This window comes from Mesocricetus auratus, unplaced genomic scaffold (assembly GCF_017639785.1).
Source record: "Mesocricetus auratus isolate SY011 unplaced genomic scaffold, BCM_Maur_2.0 Super-Scaffold_100676, whole genome shotgun sequence".
Classification (NCBI taxonomy): domain Eukaryota; kingdom Metazoa; phylum Chordata; class Mammalia; order Rodentia; family Cricetidae; genus Mesocricetus; species Mesocricetus auratus.
The window spans coordinates 37,753,432-37,780,436 of NW_024429266.1; the positions used below are offsets into that span (position 1 = coordinate 37,753,432).

At 44.7% G+C, this 27,005-nt stretch overlaps 1 protein-coding gene across 2 annotated transcripts in view; it reads left to right on the forward strand.

Moving 5' to 3' along the window:
- Positions 1-23,058, forward strand: part of Npl (N-acetylneuraminate pyruvate lyase) — a 35,592-nt gene extending 12,534 nt beyond the window's left edge. For both annotated transcript variants that reach the window (XM_040738531.1, XM_040738532.1), the window contains exons 3-12: positions 1,091-1,164; positions 2,284-2,371; positions 4,280-4,337; positions 6,319-6,394; positions 8,289-8,381; positions 10,566-10,714; positions 10,828-10,874; positions 13,509-13,593; positions 16,770-16,809; positions 22,729-23,058. In XM_040738531.1, coding sequence (XP_040594465.1) covers positions 1,091-1,164; positions 2,284-2,371; positions 4,280-4,337; positions 6,319-6,394; positions 8,289-8,381; positions 10,566-10,714; positions 10,828-10,874; positions 13,509-13,593; positions 16,770-16,809; positions 22,729-22,883 — 865 coding nt within the window. In that variant the 3' untranslated portion in view covers positions 22,884-23,058. The remainder of the gene's footprint in view (positions 1-1,090; positions 1,165-2,283; positions 2,372-4,279; positions 4,338-6,318; positions 6,395-8,288; positions 8,382-10,565; positions 10,715-10,827; positions 10,875-13,508; positions 13,594-16,769; positions 16,810-22,728) is intronic.
- The last annotated feature ends 3,947 nt before the right edge of the window (positions 23,059-27,005 follow it).

Consider the following 27,005-nt stretch of genomic DNA (forward strand, 5'->3'; position numbering starts at 1 on the left):
TGTAGAGCATCCCTGCAAAGTCAGCTATTCAGAGGCTGAGGCAGGACTGCGCGGGGGGGGGGGGCATGAGCCCAGCTGCAGCTACATAGGGAGAGGCCAGTCTGAGCTACATGAGACCTCCACCTGGGTGTAGTGGATTCACACCTCATTGAGAGAGCTCAGCTAAGTCAAGGAAGAATGGAGACAAAGAGAAAGGGCATTATTTCCAAAACAGTGTTCTCTCCAACAAAGGAAGCATAGAGGTTTGATTTAGGGAGTCTAGACAGAGTCAGTCCCAGGCATGTGAAGTTGAGAGGTCACTCCTGAGCATTCTCAGTTAAAGGTCATATCTTTTTTTTCAAAAGATTTGTTTATTTCTAGTTTATATGTATGGATATTTTGCCTGTATGTATGTATGTATGTGTGTGTGTACATCACATGCATGGCTGTTGCCCTCGGAGGAGAGTATCAAATCCTCTGAAACTAGAATTTCAGATGGTTGTGAGCCAGCCACCATGTGGGTGCTGGAACCAAACCTGGGTCTTCTGCAAAAGTAACAAGTGCTCTCACCCACTGAACCATCTCTAGTCCCAGATCATAATTTGAAAAGGTGGGAGAAACATTCAGAGGCATGCTTAGCTCAAAGTCGCAGAGCTCTCGGGAAAGGATTAAAGTGACAGGAATGCCTCTGGGAATGCTTGGCCTGCACCAGAAGGTTCCTCCTACAAATAAAGAAAAGGTACTTGGATGGGGTGATGGCTCAGCAGGTAACTGTGCTTGTCACATCCCTGAACCTGATGATTTGGTTCAATCCCTGAGACCCACATGATGGACAGAGGGAACAGACCCCACCCCTGCCCACCAAGCTGTCCTCTGACCTCTACACACATGTCGTATCTCACATACGCATTTACATACACACATCATGCATCATTACCACCAGCTGATGTCCTGTACGTACTAGGTAAGCTATCTATCCACTGAGCTATGTGCCCAACTCCAGAGTAGATTTTAATAGTTATTAATATGAACAGTTCATGAGCTTTGAATTGGTTGAATAATCACCTTAAAAAAAACTAAATAGTCTTCCTTATTTCCCCCTGTCTTTTAGAGAAATCAACTTCCCTGTAATTGGACGGTATGTGGATTATCTGGTGAAAGAACAGGGAGTAAAGAACATTTTTGGTGAGTGTCCTTGAGATCTCTCTGTCTGTGTCTAGCTCAGGCCTTAGCTGGAAGTAGACCTCATCTGACCAGGAAGTCACAGGGCATGTATCAGAGGTCATGGTGGAGCCCTCTGTGATAAATAAATATTCTGAGTATAAATGTTCACTGATATTTGGTTTGCAGATTCCTTGGGAGTATCTCATTTGGCAGTGTGCCAACAAATAATTTAGAGACCCAACTCAATGGCTTAGAGACTCCTGAGGTCCTGAAACCAAAAGGCAAAGTCTGACTAACATTTTAGCCCTGCAAGCATTTACTCCCCACACTTGGGAGGTGGAGATGTGGATCTCTGATTTTAGGGCCAGTCTGAAAGGCAAGCTCCAGGACAGCGAGGACTCCACAATGACAGTCTCAGAAAACATAACAAAACCAACCAAACAAAAAACACCTGTTCTCTTCTGAAAGGAAATGGAGAAGCAGGGGTGCGGGGGCGCGCTGCTTGGAGAAGCAGAGGGGAGAGAGAAGGGGAGGCTGTGGCCGTGATACATTGTATGAGAGAAGAATAAATAAAAAATTACAAGGGATAAAAAAATTAAAAAGAAAAGCAAATAAAAGTTAAGCCAATGTGGTAGCATGTACCTATAATCCCATCATTTAAGAGGCTGAGGCAGGAAGATCATAAGGCCAGCCTAGATTACAGTGCAGCACTGCCTTAAAAAAATATTAGGGCCTGGAATTGATGTCAAACACCTTTAACCCTAGCACTAGGGAGGCAGAGGCAGCGGGGTCTCTGTGATTTTTTTTTTTTTTTTGGTTTTTTTCGAGACAGGGTTTCTCTGTAGCTTTGGAGGCTGTCCTGGAACTCACTTTGTAGACCAGGCTGGCCTCGAACTCACAGAGATCCGCCTGCCTCTGCCTCCCGAGTGCTGGGATTAAAGGCGTGCACCACCAACGCCCGGCGGTCTCTGTGACCAAGTGTGACCAAGTGGCACCTCCCCCTCCAGACTCCACCCTCTCTTTACCCATTGTGCTGCTTCCCCTCAAGCAGGGGTTTCAGACCCTACACCTCCAGACTTGGGGTTGGAGGAACAAAAGGCACTGGCTGGTTCCACTGACTGACCTCTTTGTTTGGAACAGTGAATGGCACCACAGGAGAAGGCCTGTCCTTGAGTCTTTCTGAACGTCGCAGGGTAGCAGAGGAATGGGTGACACAAGGAAGAAACAAGTGAGTAACTGTGCTGAAATAAAATGCAATTCATTGGCAAGATCTGTATTGAGCAAGGCTCTTCCTACTGTCCCAGCCCTGCCACCTCCCGATCGGCTGCAGGGCAAGATAGGGGGCTCTGAGCTTCCCACACTTGGCAAGGAGCTGCCTTCCCTTTCTATGGAGGCAGCCAGCCCACAGAGCACACCTGCTCCCATTCAGAAACTCTCTCTCTCATCTACCAGAAGGCTAATCTTCTCGGGGGTTCCTGTCCTTGGACTGAAAGAGGGAGAGAAGAAGGTGGCCTCCGTCTTAGTTAGGGTTTCTATTGCTGTGATGAAACCCCATGGCCATAAGCAGCTTGGAGGGAAAGGGTTTATTTGGATTACACTTCCACATCATAGTTCATCACTAAGGGGAGTCAGGGCAGTTACTCAAACAGAGCAGGAACCTGGAGGCAGGAGCTGGTGCAGAGACCATGGCGGGTGCTGCTTACTGGCTTGCTCCTCCTGAGCTGGTGCAGAGACCATGGCGGATGCTGCTTACTGGCTTGCTCCACCTGGAGGCAGGAGCTGATGCGGAGACCATGGCGGGTGCTGCTTACTGGCTTGCTCCTCCTGGAGGCAGGAGCTGATGCGGAGACCATGGCGGGTGCTGCTTACTGGCTTGCTCCTCCTGGCTTGCTCAGTGTGTTTTCTTATGCACCATCTGTTTATCAATCACTAGTCACGAAAATCACGCCGGGCGTTGGTGGCGCGCACGCCGTTAATCCCAGCACTCGGGAGGCAGAGGCAGGCAGATCTCTGTGAGTTCGAGGCCAGCCTGGTTCTAAAGAGCAAGTTCCAGGGCAACCTCCAAAGCAATACAGAGAAGCCCTGTCTTGAAAAACAAAGCAACAACAACAAAAATAAAAACAAAGAGTAAAGAAAATGGCTCAGCAGGTAAAAGCACTTACATACAAGCCTAACAACTGAAGTTAAGCCCTCCCCCCTCCCCCATGAACACACAGTATTATTGGATGGCTGCAGGTCATCATGTAAAATGTACTGAGAATCAAACCTGGTTCCTCTGAAAGAGCAGTCAGTGCTTTTAAATGCTGAGCCATTTCTCCAAACCTAAAATAACTTGGAATAGAGGCCAGTTTACTTGCTAAATGAGAACAGAGAAATGTCTTCATGTACTTTTTAAAATTACAATGCCAGGGATGGAATCCAGAGCTGCTGCCTAACACGTTAGACTAGTGCCCTGCCGCTGAGCTATATCTCAAGTATCTATAGCCCTTTTGTATTTTTTTATTTGGAGACAAGGTCAGCCATAAATTCCCAAGGTGATCCTCCTGCATCAGCCTTCCAAATAGCTAGGATTGATTATAAATCAACTTAGAGCCTGTTTTTATTCATTCTTGCCTACTTTTTAGTTTTTTAAATAATATTTATACAAATTCTTTGGGTGTATTATATAATGTGTTTTTAATTTTGTTATGTTTTGAAGAACAAGGCTTTAGTAAATTACCCAGGTAGGCCTTGAATTTGGGGGTCCTTCTGTCTCAGCCTCCCAAGTATCGGGGATTATGTACCTGGGCCATTAGGCCCTGTTTTCTCTCATTCTTGCCCAGTATTGGGGTTTGGAGTTTTTGTTGTTTAGATTTTTTTGTTTGTTTTGACTTTTTTTCATTATGCTCTGTGTGTGTGTGTGATGTATATATGTGCACATGAACACACATACATGCACATAAACTCCTGTGTCATGGCACAAAAATGGAGGTCAAAGGACAACTTTCAGGAATGGGTTGTCTTGTTTCATGATGTGGATCCCAAGAATAATGGTAGACTATTAGTTTCAAGGCTGTTAAGCTCACACAAACAGGATGGTGCTGCTCTTCCTTGTACTTCTAAACTCCAGGGGGTTCTCGCTGCTTCTCTCTCACAGGTTGGACCAGGTGGTGATTCACGTGGGAGCACTAAGCTTGAAGGAGTCACAAGAACTGGTATGGACGTGAGACCATTCAAAGGGGCTCCATTTTTATGCTAGAATTAGAACCAATCCTGTATTTGGCTGGAAGAGATCAAGTGTGGGACCGCAGAAGCAGGCATGGGACCATGGAAAGGCAGTAGCTCAAAGAGATGATAACGGAGACAAAAGAGACAAAGGAACTTCCTCCTAGAGAGCTGAGGTTGGATATGTAAAAACAGCAAAATCTGCAGAGTTTGAGCTTCTCTGGAAGTGAGAGGCAAGGCCAGCTGGACAGAAAGAGACTAGGAAATGGGGCTGCCCTGGAGAATGGTGTTATTCAGAGGTTCAAAACCAAAAGTTGTAGCCAGTGTGGCACATGGCTTTAATCCCAGCACTCAGGAGGCAGAGACAGGCAGATCTTTGTGAGTTCCAGACCAATCAGAATAACACAGTGAGATAAAATACACAACAGAGGCACACATGTGGTACACATATATGTAGACAAAACACCTACATTCATAAAATAATAAAATAAATAAATAAAACTTTAAGAGTGCTATGAATGCCCAAGGAGAAAAGTCCTTTTGTTCTTTTCCCTGTCAAAGCAAAGTGCTCTGTATCTTTTGTGATATATATAATCTTTTTCTTCTTAACCTTTCTCAACCGCATTCCCAATCTGTAATATCAATTTAAAATATGGCTGTCATACCGTCCCACAGGAAAGATAATATCATTGAGTAGGCAGAACAGTGGAAGAGAAATTATACATGCAAGCTTCTGTGGTAACAGCTGTAAATGAGCTGCTTGTGTCTTAGCAAAGTGGCCTTGATGGTGTGATAGGATTTTGGGGTGTGTGTGTGTGTGTGTGTGTGTGTGTGTGTGTGTGTGTGTGTGTGTGTGTGTGTGTTACAGAAATGTAAAGAAATAGCCAAACATGGTGGCACAGGCAGGTCTATAATACCTGTTGTCCAGGAGAAAGAAGGCAGATCTTTAGTTCAAGATTAGCCTAGAGGAGCCTAAATGTGGAGGGAGCCAGGTGTGGCACACGCCTTTAATCCCAGCACTGGAGAGGCTGAGGCAGGGGAATCTCTATGAATTCAAGCCTGGTTTACATCAGAGTTCCAGGCCAGCCAAGGCTACATGGTGGGACCTTGTCTCGAAAAACAAAAGCAAGCAATGCAGATCCTAGGTGACCAGAAAGATGACTAGAGGTTAAGAACACTGCCTGCTCTTCCAGAGAATCCAGGTTTGATTCCCAGCACCCACATGGAAGCTTACCACTGTCTGTAACCCCAACTCTGGGGGATCTGACACCTTCTTCTGGTCTCTGTGGTTGTCTATGTACACACATAAACACAAATAAAAATCAGTAAGAACAAATCAAGAGGAGCCAGTGAGAAGGCCCAGTGAGTAGAAGCACTTGCTGTGCAAACATGAAATTAAGCACTCAGCTTGGGACTGGAGAGATGGCTCAGAGGTTAAGAGCATTGACTACTTTTCCAGAGGTCCTGAGTTCAATTCCCAACAACCACATGGTGGCTCGCAACCATCTGTAATGAGATCTGATGCCCTCTTCTGGTCTGTGGACATACATGCAGACAGAACACTGTATGTACAATAAATAATCTTTTTTTTTTTTTAAAGCACTCAGGTTTTTCCTAAACTAGGTGTTCCTGCCTTGCAACCTGGGATATTCCTGGCAATGCCATGTTTAATTCAGCAGTTCTGAACCTGTGGGTTTCAATCCCTTGGTGTCACCTAAGACCCTCTGAATACACAGATATTTACATTACAATTCATAACAGTAGCAAAATCACAGCATGAGGAACTGTATTAAAGGGTCGCAGCATTAGGAAGGTTGAGAACCAGTGTTTAATTAAGTTGGTTAATCTTCCTGTTCTCTAGAGGGCGGATGGGCTGACAAATTTGAAGAGGTTGTTGCTGAACTCTGGTGTGTGCTGGTGGGTGTGGGTGACTATGATCACTTACTGTGTTATGCTCTTCTCCTTGTAAAGGCCCAACATGCAGCAGAAATTGGAGCTGATGGCATAGCTGTCATTGCACCTTTCTTTTTCAAGTCACAGAACAAAGGTAAGGAAGCTGCTCTGAATGCACTTGCCCTGTCCACCTCTCGCTTCCATTCAAAATAATTGTATTTAATTAAGCCAAAGCCCTACAGACTAGAGGCATGGCATTGCAATGGGATATTGTTCCTCCTCCAAGGTCCATAGCAAAGGCTGTATTAAAGCACTGAATTGTTTTGCCAGCTCATCTGGCTGATCTGTTTTCTACTGAGCCCCAGTTGATAGGTGCCTTTGTTTGGGTTAGGTGTGCATTCCTGGGGAAATAAGTTTTGGGGCTTCAGAGTCATATGACAAAGCCTATTTTTCTCAAAACAGAAGTGTAAATTATGGTCATTTTGAAACTACATGCCCTATTTAGAATTGATGAAGTGTAATGAAATGAAAAGGGATTTCACAAAAATGTCCATTATCAGCCAGGCATGCCTTTAATTCCAGTAACTGAGAGGCAGAGGCTGGTGGATCTCTGTGAGCTTGAGGCCAGCCTGGTCTACAAAGCCAGTAACAGGACAGCCAGGGACAGTTACACAGAGAAACCCTGCACTGAAGAAGAAAAAAAGCCGGGGGTGGTGCACACTCTTAATCTCAGCACTCTAGAGGCAGAGGCAGGGGTATCCCTGTGGGTTCAAGGTCAGTCTATAGAGTGAGTTCCAGGACAGCCAGGGCTCTTACGCAGAGAAGCCCTGTCTTTTAAAAAAGGTGGCACACACTGTAAAAACTTGACAGCTAGTCACTTTTTCCCTTTTGGGACTGATCTGGATGGAGCAGAAGCGTGCCTCTGGTTTACCTAGGACGTGGGTTTGCTTTGATCATCAAGTCAACTGCACCACTGCAGAGCGTGGCTCCCACTGTGGATGAGGCCCAAAAGTGGGAGAGACAACTTTGTGTCATACCTTCTCTGCATACTGGGAAATATGTTCAGCACTTGGAAAATACTTCTCATAAAACTGTTGTACATAATTCATCTCTCTGTTCATTTTTCAGAAAAACCACTTACATAAACATTTGCAAAACAGCAGGGAAAAAATGTCCATTCTAAATTCTCAAACTCTCAGTAAACACTTGCCTACATGAGTGATAGTTTTCTGTCTGCCAACGAGTGACATCTCATGACAATTTATGCATTTACTTATGGATTTAATCCTCTGCACAAGTGTCTCCCTTTCTCCTCCCCCAAAATCAGGATATCATATATCCTAAGATGGCCTCAAACTCCCCATGTAGTTAAAGATGGCTTTGAACGTATAATCTTCCTGGGATTTAAGGCCTGCAGCACCAACTTGGGGTCCTAGAGCTCTGCATGTAGGCAAGTATTCTACAAACCACACTACATTACATACCAATTACCTCTTTACATCACTTTTATTACTAATCAGTAGGAGTAAAAGGTCATAGACCCTCATTGGTAGAGACAGGAAGATCAGAAATCCAAACATTTCCTGCTATGTAAAGAGTTCAAAGGCCAGGGGTACAGCTTATGCCTCTAAACCCAGCACTCAGGAGACAGAAGCAGGCAGATCTCTGAGTTTGAGGCTAGCCTCATCTAATTAGTGAGTTCCAGGACAACCATAAACACACACACACACACACCTCCTTACACTTGGACGCAAATAATTCTTGCAGAGAAAGCATCATAGAAGGAAAGAAAAATAGTTTGTTTTGGAAAGCAATACATTTTGGGTTTTTTTTGGGGGGGGGGTTTCGAGACATAGTTTCTCCTGTGTAGCCTTGGCTGTCCTGGAACTTGCTCTGTAAGTGACATTGTAATCTCAAAGTTCAGAATGTTAAGAACAGCCAGGAGTTTTCCGCTTCGGAGAAGATGGCTAAATCTCATTGAGAGACTCATTTTCTAATATGGGAGAGCCACTGTTCACGTCTTGTTCATGTGACTCCTGTTCTTTCAGACGCCCTGATAAGTTTCCTGAGGGAGGTGGCGGCTGCAGCTCCTGCTCTGCCATTTTATTACTATCACATTCCTTCTTTGACCGGGGTAAAGAGTAAGTATCGCTCTAAAATTGTTTTAGATTAATTGTATTTATTCTATGTGTTATGTCTGTGACTGTTCTGCTTGTGTGTGTGTGAGCACCACACGGGTGCCTGGTGGCCACAGAAGTCAGAAGAGGGCATCGGATCTCCTGGAAGTGAGCTTAGAGATGGTTGTCAGCCCCTATGTGAGTACAGGGAATCAAACTACTGTTGTCTAGAAGAGTCATCAGGGCTGGAGAGGTGGCTCAGAAATTAAGAGCACTGACTGCTCTTCCAGAGGTCCTGAGTTCAATCCCTGGCAACCACAGGGTGGCTCACAACCATCTGTAATGAGATCTGGCGCCCCCCTCTGGCAGGCATGGATATATGCTGACAGAACACTATATATAATAAATAATTAAAAAAAAAAAACTAAAAACAGCTGGGCGCTGGTGGCACACACCTTTAATCCCAGCACTCCGGAGGCAGAGGCAGGTGGATCTCTGTGAGTTCAAGGCCAGCCAGGGCTCTGTTATAAAGAGAAACCCTGTCTCAAAAAAACAAAACAGAAAAAGAAAATTTGGCAGGCTAAAGCAGGAAGACTGTCATGCATTTGAAATTAGCCTGGGGGACTACATAGTAAGTTAAAGTCCTGCCTAGGCTATAGCATGAGACCCTAGACATACACTTTTGTATCTCTATATTCATTTAGTCAGTTAGTTTTGCAACACTGGGGCTTGAACCCAAAGTATCGCTCATACTAGGCAAGTATTCTGCCACTAAGCTCTATCCCCAGCCAGAAGTTCAGGGTTTTTTTTTGAGGTTCTTGAGCTTCCCCTTGGGCATGCTAGGCAAGTGGTCTACCTCCGAGCTATACCCCAAGCTAGGCTGCTTCTTTACCCCTGCGATAGCCCCGAGGCTAACACATTCAGAGGAAGAAATGGTTATTCTCACTCTCTCATACTTAACGCTGGTCACCAAAATGAAATGTATGTAGGGATTCTTTTTTCCCTGCCAGCAGTCAGTCAGTTCTCTGTTGGAGGTGAAGCGGTATCCATTGGTGTCACTTCCATTCTGACACTGTCCCCCTGGAGATAGCAGCAGATCCTAGAGGTTAGGAAGCTAGGCCCGTGTGACTGTCTAGACTTCAGACGCCAGCTTGCGGCCTTCGCCTCTGACCAGTGGCAAATTGGTGTCGCCATAACTCCATCCTTGAGTCTGAATGATTTGCTAACTCAGATCATGAAACTCAAAGAAAAACCCTGACCTGTTACTACAAAGATGAAAAGACATATAAGGTGTGTACCTTGCCATCTCTAGGTGCAGAATGGCCCCCATGAATTTGACATTAGCCTGGGGGGGGGCTACATAGTAAGTGGAATCTCTGAATCCTATTTTGTGGTTTTGTAAAGACTTTACCACATAGTCATAATTGATTATGTCCTTGGCCGTTGGTGATCAATTCAACCTTCAGCTCCTCTCCCAATCCTTTAATCACCCGGCTGGTTCTCCGGTAATCAGCCCCCATCCAGAAGCATAGCAGGGGTCACCTCATCAGAGCAGAAGACGGGGTAAAGGGTGGATGGAGATGTGGTACAGTGCTCACCTTGGATGTGCAGAGCACCACATGAACCACGGACAAAGCCTAGCGGTACACACCTATAATCCCAGAACTTTCGAGGCAGAGGCAGGAAGACCAGAAGTTCAAAGTCATCCTCAGAAGCTATGTAGATAGACCACCTAGGTTACAGGTAACCATATCTCAAAAGGAAAAAAAAAAAGGATCCATAGTAGCACTGGCTGTCCTGAAACTCTCTGTATATATCAGGCTAGCCTCGAACTCCACCTACCTCTGATTTCCTGTTTTTGTGTTTGTTTGTTTTTTGTTTTTTGTTTTTTAACAAAGTCTCACTATGTATCCCACCCTGGTTGGCCTGGAAATGTAGAACAGGCTGACCTCAACCTCACAGAGACTGCCTGCCTTTGCCTCCTGAGTGCTGGGGTTAAAGGTGTGTGCCACCATGCCTAGGCTGTGTTTGGTTTTTGTAAAAACAGGCTCCTGCTGTGTAGCTCAGGCTAACTTCAGATTGGCCATGTAGCCCAGACTGTCCCCAGAATCACCTTGCCTCAGCCTTCAGAGTGCTGGGAACGGGAATAGAGTCTGGTAGTTGGTAGTTCCTGTTGCTGTGCGGATTAATGAAGCTCTTGTTGCAAAGTTCGTGCAGAGGAGCTGCTGAATGGGATTCAGGATAAGATCCCCACCTTTCAAGGACTGAAGTTCAGTGACACTGATCTCTTAGACTTCGGGCAGTGTGTCGATCAGAATCACCATCGACAGTTTGCTTTGCTGTTTGGGGTGGATGAGGTAAGTTAACCCCTGGGCATATACCAGCTTCACAGTGATCCATTTTAGCTGTTTATGATATAGCAGCCCTTCTCTTTCTCAAAAAAAAAATCTTTTTGTCTCTTTCTCATCAGCAACTGTTGAGTGCTCTGATCATGGGAGCAACGGGAGCAGTGGGCAGGTAAGCATGACCTGCCTTTTCCTAGTGATTATAAATTTAAAGTCACTCATCACGGGAATACATGGACTTTTGCATATTCGTCCCTTCTAATATAAGTCATTTCCACACCCATTCATTGAAAAGAAACTGAGTGATTTGTTTGTTTGACTCAGTCATAGGCTTTCTGCCCCCCTTCAACCCCCAATAGGTTTCCCTGTCTACACAGTAAGCCAGATCGAGTAGAATTGAAAAAGTAGCCGGGCGGTGGTGGCGCACGTCTTTAATCCCAGCACTCGGGAGGCAGAGGATCTCTGTGAGTTCGAGGCCAGCCTGGTCTACAGAGCTAGTTCCAGGACAGCCTCCAAAACAATAAGGAGAAACCCTGTCTCGGAAAAAAAAAAAAAAAAAGAAAGAAAGAAAGAAAGAAAGAAAAAGTATAACAGGTTTTTGTTTTGTTTTGTTTTGTTTTTGTTGTTTTTTTGAGCAAAGCAACTCCTGGGTGGGTTCTCCAGTCCTAGAGATCCAGGCCCAAGAAGCTGCACCCACAAACAAAAGCAGGGAGACTTTATAGGTTGTAGGCTAGGAGTGATGGTGTGTCCTCCACAAGCTGGGTTTGTGCATAAGTATTGTAAAAAGCTTTAGGTAGGGACTTGAACGGCTAGAAACTTCAGGGGAGGAAGCATGCAGTAGCCACCAAGAATGCAGAACTGGGCTTTTTGGTATCTTTCTTTGTCCAGAGGCTCTCTGAGTAGACAGGGTTTGGAGAGAGAGACAGGAATGGGGCTTTCCAGATCATGCAGGGGCGGGCTGGAGGTTCCAACCAAACAGTCTCATGTGATGATCCATGCTTGTAATGCTAGCAGCATTCAAAAGACTGAGGTAGGAGGATAGCCATGGTTTGAGGTTATGGTAGCTAATAGCAATCCTCCCAAAAAGAAGAGAGGAGACAGCAGGCAAGTACTGACTGCTCTTGCAGATCTCATCTCTGCAGGCTCCTACAAGCACATGGTGTACATACATAAACTCAGAAAGCAAACACACATATAAAATAATAAGTAAATATTTTTAATCTTAAAAAGGAAAGACATTTGTGTTATGTGATAGTTCCATTGTAGTACGGTGAGGTAGGTGAGCATGTAAACTGAAGGGACCCGGGGACCCCAACTCGGGAGGGCCTCCTGTTAGCTCAGTAGACCCTGATGGTCAGTATCTCATAGCCATATTGTCAGAAACTTAGTTACAAATGACAGAAATCCAAACTAGCCCATATTTAATAAACAAAAAAGTAAGTTGTTATAAAATTCCAACAAATCATACAATACTCAACAGAGATAAATGTGGCCAGACCCTAGAGCCCATAAAAGCCAGAAACCACAAAGCTATGAACAGCCACAAGCCACCTTTTCCCCAAGGATCACCTAAAGATGCCCACCTCTACATCTTCTTCATGCCTTTGTTTCTCTTCTCAGGATTTCATTAGCACTATCTGACTTAGTCAGGGATCTACCAGCATCCAGTCCACCATGGCCAGGGACCATGATCATGTCACCCAGCACCTACTAAGCACAAGATAGTTCAATCAGCATAGCCACTCTGCTTTCTAACTCTATTAGAGAATGCTGCAGGTACAGAGAGAGACTAGCTGTTTATGCTAGCTGAAAGTGTGTTTCCTCAGGAGTAGCTAAGGCTCTATTTACACTGTGTCTTGGTATGCCTGCCTTTTACATGCACTGTTGACTTAATACCTTTTTAAACATTGATGCTGGAACCCACTGCCTCATGAATGCTAAACACATACTGTACCACCATACTACACCCCTAGCCCAATTTGGATACTCTTCTTTATTGTGTTGTGTATTTGAGACATGGTCTCACATAGCCTCAGACTCACTTTATAGCCAAAGATGACCTTCAATTCCTGATCCTCCTGCTCTGCCTCTAGGTTTAGTACCTGCTCTGGAACCCAGACTGGTCCTCCTGCCTCAGCCTCCCAAATGCTGAGATTATTATTGGCATGTGTGACCGTGCACTGCCAGCGAATGACCTTCAGTACTTACCTCTGGTGCTACATTTGAGCACCAGTGTCTACCTCTGAGTCTGGGTGTGTGCCCTAGGCAGTCTCTCCCGACTGAAACAACACCTCCAACTTTTACTGTCCGCTTTCAAAAACGTTCTTCCTTTCCTTTATCCCCTCGGGCATTCTCTGTCTCCTCTGGTGGCCCAACTCAGAACTGAAGACAGACTCGTTTTCCTATCCATTGGCCCTACAAACAGATGGGTAGGGACCCTCACTAAATTTTTTCCTTTGTTTGTTTTGACTTTTTTCTTCAAGACAAGATCTCAAGTAGCTCAAGTGAAATTCATGCTCACTATATAGCTAGGGATGGCTTTGAACTCCTAATCCTCCTGCCTCTACCTACCTAGTCTGTGTTTGGGGACTCGGCCAGGTTCTTACTATGTTGCCCAGGCTGGCCTGCCTACAGTTCTTTTATGGAGTGAAGGGGTGAAGGGTCTGAACCTATGCATATGCGAGATGAGCCTCGACCATGGAGCCAACTGCAGCCCCTGTCTTTTTCTTTTTAAATATCAGTACGAAAGGCTTGGATCTTTCCCACTGAATTACTAAGCTTGGAATATTATCTGTTGTCTTGTCAGTACCTACAATTACCTGGGGAAAAAGACAAACCAGATGCTGGAGGCTTTTGAACGGAAAGACTTCACTACAGCACTCAATTACCAGGTAAACTGTCCTCCCCTCACTTAAGTCCCTGAACAGGCATGACTTTCTCTGAGCATCCTTTGTCCCCTCTCTCTCCTCAGCAGGGTTGAAGGCCACCCACCCTGTTTCTTCTGTTATCTCTCCTTTAAAATGGAACCTGCCAGGTGGAACCTACAATCCTTTAATCCCAGTACTGGGAGGCAAAGGCAGGTGGGATCTCTGTGAGTTCGAGGCCAGCCTGATCTACACAGAGAAATCCTGTCTTGGAAAAAAAAAAATGAACCTGCTTCATCTTCACTGTTCCCTAAGGGAATAAAAGGCCCATATGGGACAGAATACTCTCTTCCTCCTATAAAGGTTCTTATTTTTATTCTATCTTCAATTTTTTTGTTGTTGCTCGTTTATTTGGTTGGTTGATTTGGTTTAGTTTTTTGTTTTGTTATGGTTTGGTTTTTTTGTTTTAGGGGTGGTTTTGGGGGGGTTGTTTGGTTGGTTGGTTTTTGTGTGTGTGTGTGTAACTTTGGAGCCTGTCCTGGAACTCAAAGGCTGACCTCAAACTCAGAGGTCCACCTGCCTCTGCCTCCCCAGTGCTGGGATTAAAGGCGTGCACCACCACTGCCGCCGCTGCCCAGCTCAAAGTATTTTTGTTTTTGTTGTTATAAAATAATAAAAATAGTCATAGATTCCTGTGAAAGTAACTACATGCCATCTTTAATTTTTTTAAGTTAATTTATTTTATTTATTTTTATGTGCACTGGTGTTTTGCCTGCCTGTATGTCCATGTGAGGAAGTCAAATCCCCTGGAACTAGAGTAACAGACAGTTGTAAGTCACTATGTGGGTGCTGAGAATTGAACCCAGGTGCTCTGGAAGTCAGTACGCTTGACCACTGAGCCATCTTTCCAGCCCCATTCATCCTTGATTTTGTTATTATTGTTTTGGGGACATGGTCTCACACTCTGGCACAGGCTAGGCAGGAACTCACGGCAGTTCTCCTGCCTTAACTTCTTGGTGTTGATGTTTGTGAGGGGGCACAGTAGGACAGCTGGCTCCATTAGGGGGAAGATTTTTATTGTGGGGAAGAGAGAGAAAACATCCAGAGGACCTGAAAGGGTCCAGAGTAGGGAGAAAAGAAAGCAGACTGGACATGGCCAGGACTAGGGAAGCAGGAAAGCAGTAGAGATAGCAAGAGATATGGCATAGCAAGAGAGATGAGAAAGAGAATAGAAAATAGCAAGAGGGCTTGGGGATTGTAAGGATGAGTAGCTGCCAGGGAAGCACTCTTTTGGGGGTTAAAAAACCTATTTCACAAGGGCTGGCTTTTATTTAATCACCAGTAATTCTATCATCCAACTTGAGCTCATTTCTAGAATACAGAGGACTTGAGGCATAACGGCTGCCTGGACAGATGCATGTGCTCACCTGTCCCCTTGAGAAAGTCCCACCTGAGTCACCAAAGAATGGGAGGAAGGATGAAGCTGAGAACCTAAAATGGGGAAGGGTAATCTCAAGTTACTAGTAGAGGTCATTGTTGTACACCCTGAAGTGTGCTGAGAATGGGAAACATCCCCCAGGCAGGAGGGAAACTGATGATGCAAAGGAAGGCACTGGCTTTGAGGAGTGTGTGTGTGTGTGTGTGTGTGTGTGTGTGTGTGTTCATGTGTCAGAAGACAAGCTTATGGAGTCAGTCTCCATCTTGTTTGTGGGTTCCAGGGATCTAACTTCGGGTGGTCAGGTTTGCACAGCCAATTTTCTCTACCAGATGAGCCACCTCTCCAGTCCTGGTTTTGTTTTGAGTTGGGATCTTGCTACTCAACCCTGGTCATCCTTGAATTGCAGCAGTTCTCTTTTCTTAGTCAAACCCCATCCCCCACACACCAGGTTCTTGTATCACCACACCCAACTGAGACGTGCAATAGGGAAAGAGGTTGGCCTGATATATTACAAAGAAGATGCAGAGGCAATAGCGGCTGCTGTGTGCATGTATGATACCTGGAGGGCAGCCTAGCCGTACAAAGAAAGATGCCATGAAGAGTAGAGTCAGGGGAGCCCATTCCACATAGAGGGATGCTCTCTCAACCTAGACACACAGGGGAGGGCCTAGGCCTGGATCCAAATGATATATAGACTTTGAAGATCCCCCATGGAGGGCCTCACCCTCCCTGGGGAGTGGAAAGGAGATGGGATAGGGGGGTTGGTGGGGAAGAGGGGAAGGAGAGGGAACTGGGATTGACAAGTAAAACAAGCTTGTTTCTAATTTAAATTTTAAAAAAGGAAAAAATTTCATTTTCCCCTGGGGGGGAGGAGTAGAGTCAGTCTTAATAGCTTATAAAGTAGTAGTTTTGGGAAAGGCAGTAAAGAATTACTGGAATATAGACCACCACAGCAAGTTTGGAGGGGTTTTTCCGTTTGTGGATTCAGGAGCTTTTGATTTGGTTGTGATTTTGGCTTTTTGAGGGTCTTACTATGTAACTCAGGCAGGCCTTGAACTTGTGACTTCTCTTACCTCTGGGATTGCTGGCAGATTCTACCAGGCCAGGCTCACACCTGGTCTTAAGCAGTGCTCTGGATTGAACCCAGGGCTTCTTGCAAGCCAGGGTAGTGTCCCTAGCAACTAACTACATGCCTTGCCCTGAAGACATTCTTGACTTTGTCAGAGAAAAGAGTTTCAAGTTTAGAAAGAGAGGGACTTAACAGAAGAGCATATGCCTGAGTGAGTGTGTGGCTTTCTCCAGAGAGGCTTGCACGGTACTCTAAGACTGTAGCTGTAGGTGGGATGGTGGTGCCTACTGAAGTTACTAAAGTCAAAGGGTTGCAGAGAAATTTCAATGAGATCACAGGGTGGTCTCAGAAGTGTCGGTTAAAGGTAAAACCCTAGGTATGAGAAGTTAGGATGGCTTCACTATAAACAAAACTCAATAGTTTCCTGGTTTTTTTTTAACATGTGTTTATTTACTTGTATGCATCTGCACATGCGCATATGGAGACCAGAGGACAGCCTGGTGAGGGAAGTTGGTTTTCTCTGTCACAGGCTGAGCAGGTTTTGCTGATCTCACTGACTTCTTTCCTGCGTTCTGATATACCTATAGAGAACTATGGTAGCTGGACTCTGTAGAGTTCCCGTCATTTGACTTCTGACTGTAGAAATGGGTTTCACAATGTGGCAATGCTGACCACTGACTCTTTGTTCTGTTCTAGTTTTGTGTCCAGAGATTTATCAACTATGTGATCAAGCTAGGTGAGTACCCTTGCTGTTCTCTGCTTTGGTGCTGACTGAAAGCAACAACGCTTACTTACCAAGACAAGGTTACCTGGTTATGAGTTAGAGGGAATTTCATCCATGAGGCTGTGACAAGTTTATAGCAAGCAATCTGACTTTTTTTTTTTTTGCATTTTTAAGATTTATTATGTATACAGTGTTCTGACTGTAAGCCAGAAGAGGGCACCAGATCTCATTACAGATAGTTGTGAGCCACCATGTGGTTGCTGGGAATAGAACTCAGGACCCCTGGAAGAGCAGCCAGTCTCTTAACTTCTGAGCCATCTCGCAACCAGACTTTTTATACCCTTATCAGAAACTGATTATAATGGTAGTTGCCAGGATACAATGCTGTTTACAAGCTATGCAGAGTATACAAGATTAATGTCTAAGACTAATTGTCCTGTCAAGCTTCTATATGCTTCACTGACTTCTAGAGAACACAGATAAACAGACAGCGTGAATGCTCCACTGCCTGAGGGAGTGCCTCAGTTCCTAAGGAACTGAAAGGCACACAGTGCCCCAGGAGCCACAGAGTCTAACGTGGAAAACCTACCATACATGCCTCTCAAGGCATCTAGACCAGGCCAATACCATGATTCCCCAAAGCTGACCAGGTGTAAAAGATGGGTTCCCATCACTCCCTATGAGGGTTCAACCAGTATACCCATAGTGCTCAGTTATGACCCTGACAGTCAGTACCAACTGAATAACATGATGAAATCAACGTTGGAATCTCCTACAAATCTCTCTCCTCCACCTCAGCATGTTGCTGTGCAGTGCGCGCGTGCACGCGCACACACACACACACACACACACACACACACACACCATTTTCTAATCCTTCTTCCTTATATATCAGCACTCCCTCCCTCCCCATTATTTGTCTCTGCTCACTAAAATTCTACTGATCTCATCCTAAGTACTTGGAGGAAGGCAATCTGAATACAGATCTTAACTAAATTATGAATGACTGACAGTTCCCCCGAGGATTTGAAAGTTTAAAAAGAGTTTATTAACACAGGTAAATTTAAACAGATGGAGGTTTGGATGACAACGGAAAATTGGGGGGAAACACAGCGAGTCTGAGCAGAGGAACCTCTGCAAAGTGTCTTAACTTATTGCACAGCCAATGACAACTGCTGCCATTCACTGCACTTCTGCAAAAGAGATGGGCCTTTGGGACAGCTGGATGTGGGTCAAGTCCAGAAATTCTCAGTGTGTTCTTGGCAGCCTCCCACCTCCCTTTCAGAGCCTTTCTGCCTTGTTGTAGCAACTCTGTCCTCTCCCCAAGGCCATATTGTCTACTTGGCCTCATTCCCACAGTCCCAGCCTGCTTTCCCAATCCCTCCAAGACAGCGTTTCCATTTGGTAACCTCGTCGTGGTGAAGTGCCACCAGCTCTGTTAAATATCATTATTATTCCTTTGCCCTAACCAATACTGGAAAAAGGGCTATGGCATGGCAGTACATGTCTGTAATCCCAACACGGGTGTAGTGGAAGCAGGAGGACCAAGGACAAGGTCTTTCTTCTTAAGGCCATGCTGGACTATAGAACCTGTCAAAATAAATAATCAAATGCAATAAAAAATAACATACCTATAGCTAGGTATGGTAGCACATGCCTGCAACCCCCAGACCTGTAGAAGCTGTGGCAAAAGGATTTCCACAAGTTCCAGGCCAACTGGTCTACATGGTTTAGGACAGTCAGGGATATATAGCAAGACCTAATCTCTGAAAGGATTTAGGGGCTGGAGAGTGACTCAGAGGTTAAGAGTTCAAAGGTTTCAAAGTTCAGGATCAATTTCCAGTACCCTCAGAGTGGCTCACAACCATGTTCCCAGGGGATCTGACACACTCTTCTGGCCTTCACTGGTACCAGGCACTCATGCGGTACACAAACATATATGTAGGCAAAACACCCATATTCATAGGATAAAATTTTAATTTTGAAAAAAGGCAGGGGGGTATAAAAAGTTTGGAGTGGTGGCTCACTGGTTAAGAAAGTTCCTTACACAGGGCGGTGGTGGCACATGCATTTAATCCCAGCATTCAGGAGGCAGATGCAGGCAGAGCTCTGTGGGTTCAAGGCCAGCCTGGTCTATAGATCGAGTTCCAGGACATCCACAAACAAATAAACAAACAAAAACTGTTCTGTGCTCTTCCAGAAGACCAAAGTTCAAATTCCAGCACTCTCTTAGAGATGCCCACAACAGCTCCAGAGGATCCAGCATCCTCTATTGACCTATGAGAGCACCCTGACCTACAGCATACACTCACACATAAGTAGATTTATAAAAATATACAGCACAGGGTAAATTGAAATGATGTAATTGAGTTGGGGGGGTGTTTTTTTGTTTGTTTGTTTGGTTGGTTTTTTGAGATAGGATTTCCTTGTGTAGCCCTGGATATCCTGGAACTTTCTTTATAGACCAAGCTAGCCTTTAACTCACAGAGATTCACCTGCCTCTGACTCCCAAGTGGTGCTAGGATTAAAGGTGTGTGCCACCACCACCTGGTCTTGTTTTTGGTTTTAATTAAAGTCAGATTAAAAACTAGAAGGGAGAAATAGAACATGAGGTGCATTCCTGTTTCTCAATAGCACTTGGGAAGCTGAGGCAGGAGGATTGTTGTAGACCAAGGCCGTGCACAGTGTACATCAAGTGTCAGGCCAGTCAGAGCTAAACAGCGAGACCCAGGCTCAAAGCAAAAACAAGATGATACAAAATTGCTTTTTTAAAAATCTTATATGTAGCCGGGCGTTGGTGGCGCACGCCTTTAATCCCAGCACTTGGCACTTGGGAGGCAGAGGCAGGCGGATCTCTGTGAGTTCGAGGCCAGCCTGGTCTACAGAGCGAGTTCCAGGACAGCCTCCAAAACAATACAGAGAAACTCTGTCTCGAAAAACCAAAAAAAAAAATCTTATATGTAATTGTTTATGTTTGAGCACCTGCTTATGGATGCCTGAGGAGGCCGGAAAATCAAGTCAAATTCCCCAGCCTATATTTAGTACTTCTACTTCCATTTGAAAAAATCTGCCTGTTCCTTTTCCCCCTGAACCCTTTCCATGGTGTGTGACTTCTCTTACTTTATCCTCATCAAACCTTTCTGAATTTCCTGTCTTCTCGGGGTGCTAACTGTGTCACCTGCACATTTGCTGGCTCTTCTGTTACTCCTTTTCATTGAGCGCTTTGTAACATCGAGCTCCAAATTCATTCAGAGACAGGGTTCTCTGAGGAAGCAACTGTTCCCAAGGCTGCAAGGTGCCTCTGTGAGTGGATTTCCATTTGCTCTCCCTAGAACGCTTTAGCCCCACTAATTTTTTTTTTTTTTTTTTTTTTTTGGTTTTACGAGACAGGGTTTCTCTGTATTGTTTTGGTTGTTTTGGAGGCTGTGCTGAAACTCGCGCTGTAGACCAGGCTGGCCTCGAACTCACAGAGACCCGCCTGCCTCTGCCTCCCGAGTGCTGGGACTAAAGGCGTGAGCCACCAACGCCTGGCAGCCCCACTAATTCTTAAGCTAGTTAGTGTCTTAGTCTGGAACCTAAACTGTGATGCATCCAGCATTCACTTGTGGTAAAGACCTGGGAGTCAGGATGTCTGTATGTCTGTGTATCTGTATGATATGTACTTGCTAAAGTCAGTAGAGCCAATGTCAGATCTTTCTCCATCTTTCTCTTTCTTTCTTTCCTTCTTTCTTTCTAAATTTTTTCTTGAAACAGGGTTTCTCTGTGTATCCCTGGCTGTCCTGAAACTCACTCTATAGACCAGACTGGCCTCGAACTCAGAGATCTGCCTGCCTCTGCCTCCCAGTGCTGAGATTAAAGGTGTGCACCAACACTGCCCAATTTCTCCTTCATTAAAAAGCCAACCTTCAGACAAATAAATAAATAAATGAATAAATGAATAAATAAAACAAAGAGAAAGCACAAGGAACACACAAACAGACCTATAAAAACACAAAATTGGAAACTGTAATAAACGAGCAAAAGACCAGGAAGCCAAAAAAAAATGCCCAAACAAAGCAATATAAGACAAAAAAAATTCTACGAATTACCATTGCATTTGTTTTGTGTTGGCCATCTCCTGCTGGGCTTGTGAACTGCCTGTAAGTGTAACTTACTACCTAGTGAAACTCGGTTGGACAGAACCAGCTTTTTTCTTTGCACGTGGATGTCCACTTCCCCTTTCAGCACCCCCGGATTTGAACCTATGCAGGCCTCTGCGTTCTGCCAGTCTCTGAGTTCATATGTGCATCAGTCCCGCTATGTTTGGAGAACACTGCTTCCTTGGTATCACCCATCCTCTCCACCTCCTCTCCCCCACAGCTCCCTGAGCTCTGGGTAAAGGGGTATGATGAAGATGTCCCGTTTGCGACTGGCAGTTCTCCACTCTTATGGTCACCAAGTCTGAACCTCATTGTTTTGACTAACTTGATGACCAGTGAGCTTCAGGGATCTGCCTTGAAATCTTTTTTTTATTATTATTTACTTTAAATTATTCTTATTTCTATTTCATGTGTAAGAATGTTTTTCTGCATGTATGTCTGTAAGCCACATGTGTCTGGAACCCAAGGAGGCTCAGAGGAAACTCACAGAGATTCACCTGCCTCTGACTCCCAAGTGGTGCTAGGATTAAAGGCGTGCGCCACCAACGCCCGGCTCCTTCTTGCTTTTAAGGTTGATTTTTGACTCTGTAGGTCGGTGTTTATTTTTCCTTTTATTTATTCATTTTGAGTGTGTGTGTGTCTTACAGGTGTTCCATAGCCCACATGTGGAGGTCAGATGCCAACTTCAGGGAATCAGTCCTCTCCTTCCACCTGTGGGTCCCGGGATTGAACTTGGGCAGCTTGGGGGCATCTGCCTTTACTTGCTGAGCCAATATTGCAGGCTCCAATTAGACTCTTTGATTGGTTTATTTAGTTTATTTACTTACTCTCATATACTAAGCAAACACTCTACCATAGAGCTGTACCCCCAGCCTCTTTGTTTTAGTTTGTTAATTTGTTAAAACAAGCAAGAAGGGTTTATTTTAACATTCATTCATTTATTTGTATAAGTGCATGCTCATGTCACAGCATGAGTATGGAAGTCAGAAAGAAACTTGCAGAAGTTTCAGGGATTGAACTCCGGCCCTTAGATTTGGCTGCAAGTACCTTGACTAACTGAGCCATCATCTCATAGGCCCAAAAGGGATGATTTTTTTTCTCTTTTAATTTTTTTTTATTTTTTGGTTTTTTGAGACAGGGTTTCTCTGTAATGCTTTGGAGGTTGTCCTGGAACTTGCTCTATAGACCATGCTGACCTCAACTCTCAGAGATCTGCCTGCCTCTACCTCCCGAGTGCTGGGATTAAAGGCATGCGCCACCAACGCCTGGCCTGATTTCTTTTTCAAAAGGATTGTATCTCATTTGTAGTTGTGTGCTTAGGGGTGGGGTGGGACAAGTATGGGTATTTGCATACAAGAGTGCAATGCCCACAGAGACCAGAAGAGGATTCTGGATCCCCTAAAGCTGGAGTTACAGGGGGTTCCCAGGCACCCTACACTGGTGCTAGCAACCAAACTGAAGTCTTCTAAAAGAACAGGAAATACTCTTAATTGCTGAGCCCTCACTCCAGCCCTGAGAGGAGGGCTTCCTAATCTGCTCTGTATGTGTAAGACAGGGTCTCATGTAGCCTAGACTTACCTTGAAGTCTTGGCTCTCCTGCCTCTACCTCCCAAGTCCTGGGATTGCAGGTGTGTGCTAGCATACCAGATCAGTCAAACTGACTACAAGTGTTCTTTTATGTTTACCACGTCTTCGTACAGTAGTTACTTTGGCATACAACCTCTTCCTTGGGGATGTTTGTGGGAAAGTGGACAATATCAGATATGTTTCGCTCTTTATTTTTCCCGTCTAGGTTTTGGAGTATCACAGACCAAAGCCATCATGACACTGGTCTCTGGGATTCCAATGGGCCCACCCCGGCTTCCTCTGCAGAAAGCCACACAGGAGTTTACTGCTAACGCTGAGGCCAAGCTGAAGAGCCTGGATTTCCTCTCTTTGCCTGGTTAAAGGAGGGGAATTTAGGAGCCTGTAGCTAGTGCCTGTTAAGCCTAGGTATATGGACTGAGACTTTATCCATCTTCAATAGAACATTCCTTTCTCAGGGACTTTTTAGATGATTTTGAACTAAGCTTTCTTTTAGCAAATGGAATCGCATACCAATAAAGAAATATTTAAATATAAATTTTGTTGCTTTGTTTTTCAAGACAGGCTTTCTCTGTCCTAGAACTCACTCTGTAGACCAGGCTGACTTCAAACTCAAGAGATCTACCTGCCTCTGCCTCCCAAGTGCTGGCTGTGATTAAAGGTATGTGCCACCTCTGCCACCACACTGCCAGGCTTCCCTTCCCCCCAATAACCAAATAGTTTTGTTCTGTTTTTAATAAAGCTGGGACTAGAAAGATGGCTCAGTAGTTAAGAGGACTTGCTCTTCTAGAGGTCCCAGATTCCATTCCTAGCACCAAAATGACTGCTCACAACTACTGGTAGTTCCCGTTCCAGAGGATCTGATGCCCTCCCTGGCCTCCACAGGTACCAGGCACACATGTGATACACAGACATACATCCAGGCAACCATCCATATATAAAATACTGTTTTAATTTTTTTCTTTTTTGGTTTTTCAAGACAGGGTTTCTCTGTATTGTTTTGGAGGCTGTCCTGGAACTCGCTCTGTAGACCAGGCTGGCCTCGAACTCACAGAGATCCGCCTGCCTCTGCCTCCCAAGTGCCAAGTGCTGGGATTAAAGGCGGGCGCCACCAACGCCTGGCTATTGTTTTAATTAAAAAAAAAAAAACAGCCAGACATAAGCTAATAGGATAACTTAGTAGATGAACATACTTCTTTGTTTATTGTGTGTGGAAATTAGAGGAAAGCTTGGAGTAGCTGATTATCTTCTTGTACTATGTGGGTTCTAGGAATCCAACTCAGGTTGTCAAGCTGTGTGGAAAGCGCCTTTAAGCACTGGGTCATTGCACCAGTCCTGTTTAGTTATTTTTATGTGGTTGTGAGAAGACATCATGGCCAAAGAAACCAAGAAAGCTTTTTGTTTTGTTTTGTTTTGTTTTTATTTTTTCAAGACAGGGTTTCTCTGTGTAGCTTTGGCTGTCCTGAAACTCACTCTGTAGACCAGGCTGGCATTGAACTCACAGAGATCTGCTTGCCTCTGACTCCCAAGTGCTGGGATTAAAGATGTCCTGCTCAAAGAAAGCTTTGAGGGTTAGAATCCATGGCAAAAAGTAGAGCATGATAGCAGGGAAGCAGGCAGGTATGACACGGGAGCAGTATTGGAGAGCTTACATATGTTCCACAAACAAGACTCAGGAATAGTGTGGGCATTTGAAACCTCAAAATTCTCCCCTAGTGACACACCTCTTCCAGTAAGGTCACTCCTAATCCTTCCTAAACAGTTCCAGCAAATGGGACCAAGCATTTTGTTTGTTTGTTTGTTTGCTTTCTTTCCTTTTGTTTTTTGAGACAGGGTTTCTCTGTGTAACCTTTGCTTTCCTGAAAGTCACCTTGCAGACTAGGCTGGCCTCGAACTCACAGATAATTTCACCCACCTTTGCCTCCCAAGTGCTGAGATTAAAAACTTGTGATACCACAGCCCAGCTGATACTAGATTTCTTAAATGACAGCTAAGGAGATCTTATTAAAATAAAAAGAAACATAAGTAAAATTTATCAAGGCTGGGTTTTTCTTTTTAAGCATTCAAACACTTAGAGTTAACTCTGTATATTATGTATTGAAACCTCTGTTTCAAGATAAAAAGTCTGGTAAGCTCACTGGGAAAGCTGGTGGGACAGAGCAGTCCCAGAGACTAACCGGACTTGGGACTTCTTGTGGTTTATTTAAAGCCTAAGAAAGTGCCATGGCAGAGCACAGTGTTGAGTAATGCATGCACTTTCCTGGAAAAGCTCTTTATTATTATCCAAAAAGCCTAGGGAGTTCCTGCTCTTAGGGAACTTTCTAGAATGGCTACAACCCAAACGCACAGATCTCCCTACCTCATATTGAAAGACCTCGGCATCAAAGTGCCGGGCACTGAACCGAACCCTCTGCCCAAGAACCGGGGCCAGACCACTGGCTGCAAATGCAAGAGGTGATTTATTGAGTACACAGGCGCCTGCAGATGCTACTGCAACTCGGGTGCAGAGCATACCGGGCTTGCAGGGAGTACAATATTTATAGAGTTTTAATGGTTACATAAGTAACAGGCATTTCATTGGCTCATCTTGGGGGCAGGGGTAGTTCCCACGGACTAAGTTTCCTGGTATTACTTTATGAAAGACCCCGGCACGCTTCAGCAATTATTATCCGGGTCCCATGACTACTATGGTGATCATAGACACAACTGGGGGCAAGGGTAGTTGCCAAGGACTAGGTGTCCTGGTATTGCCACATAAAAGACCCTGGCACGCTTCAGCAATTATTATCCAGGTCCCATGACTGCTCTGGTGACCACAGATCCTGTTTGACATCCTGCCAGCTGGGTGAGGCACCTGGTCTGGGTTTCTTTCATTAGGCAACGCCCTGGCCTTGCTTTTCTTTTCCTAAGGGGGTCCTGGGAAGGGGTCTTTCAATATAGTACTTGCATCTGGGACGGGGTGAGTGGACCGTGCAGCACATCACATGGAGAAGAGCAAACAAGAAATCTCATTAAATCACCCCCTGCCACATGCTTATTCAACCCCAAGTCTCCTTTAGTGAAACCAAGAAGGAAGCCTGAAACCAAGGTTCTGAAAACAGCACCTCCAAGGCCCAGGTAAAGGTGGAGCATCACTTCTCATTACTACTCATTTGAGTAGACAAAAATACCAGTTAAATTGTGGTTTTTCTGTCAATGCTTTGGTTACATGAAATAATTTGAAACCCAGGACACTTTCTATTTTAAAGTTAGACAACCAAGAGAAATTTTGAAGGATTATCTGAAATCATAATCACACAACTAGTAAGCATAATGTAGACAGAACCCATATCCTGGCAGCTCTTACTGCCGCGCCTGCTGAGCAGCCTGTTTCCGAGAATGTGGCGAGGGTATTGGGATTGATGACACAGAGACCAGAAGGCTCCTCAAGAAGGCTCTCTTTATTCCTACTCAGGCTGGTTATTATATACCCTGACACCAGAGGCGGCAGTGGGTGGGTCTGAAAGAGGCGGTTAGTCTTTGGAAAAGGTAGAGGTCAGGGTGTTCCGTGGTTGAGCCCTTTTCAGGAACTTATTGCCCCAGGCATTGTATTGTTTTTAGTAAATGTGTTTTTAGTAAACCTTGTCTTAGAGCTGCCTGGTCCCAGGCTGATGGGGAAGTGGGTCTCTGGCCAAGGTCTGTTGTCCCCACAGGTTTTATTATCTTTGAACATTAGAGTCTTCAAATTCTGAAAGATGAACCACTAAGGAAATCATGGCTAATGTATTTCCTACACAACAGCCAGACTATACTCATGCATTTCAGTGTCCTACATTTGAGCTAGACCATGGGTGTGCCAGTATGGATTAGACAAAGCAGTGGTGGCACATGTCTTTAATCCCAGTACTCAGAGGCAGAGGCAGGCAGATCTCTACCAGGCCAGCCTGGTCTACAAATTGAGTTCCAGCACAGCCAGAGTTGTTACACAGAGAAACCCTATCTCAAAAAAAAAAAGAAAGAAAGAAAGAAAGAAAAAAAGGTTAAATAATTAACCTAATTAACTGGATCAAGACAGAGTAGCTGCATCCTAAAAAAACAAACAAAAAACTAAAAACTGAAACCTCTTCAAATGTCAAAATTATAATTAAATAAAAACAAGAAGTGACTGTGCTCTTGCTGCGGTGATGCACATCTTTAATTCCAGCCCTTGGGAGGCAGAGGCAGAGGCAGGCAGGTCTCTTGAGTTTGAGACCGGCCTGGTCTACACAGAGAGTTCTAGGTTAGCCATGGTTACACATTGAGACCCTGTCTCATAGGGGAAAGAGGAAGAAAAGAATAAACTGTGACAAAGGGTGTTTTTAAAGTATCTCAACCAAGATCACATAGTTTATGTCAGAGTCAAAATATGAATTTTTAAGAGTTGTTTGATTTGTTTTTTAGAGAGCATGTGATATAGCCCAGGTTGCCCTCAAGGTAGATCTAGTAATCCAGTAACCTTGATTTTTT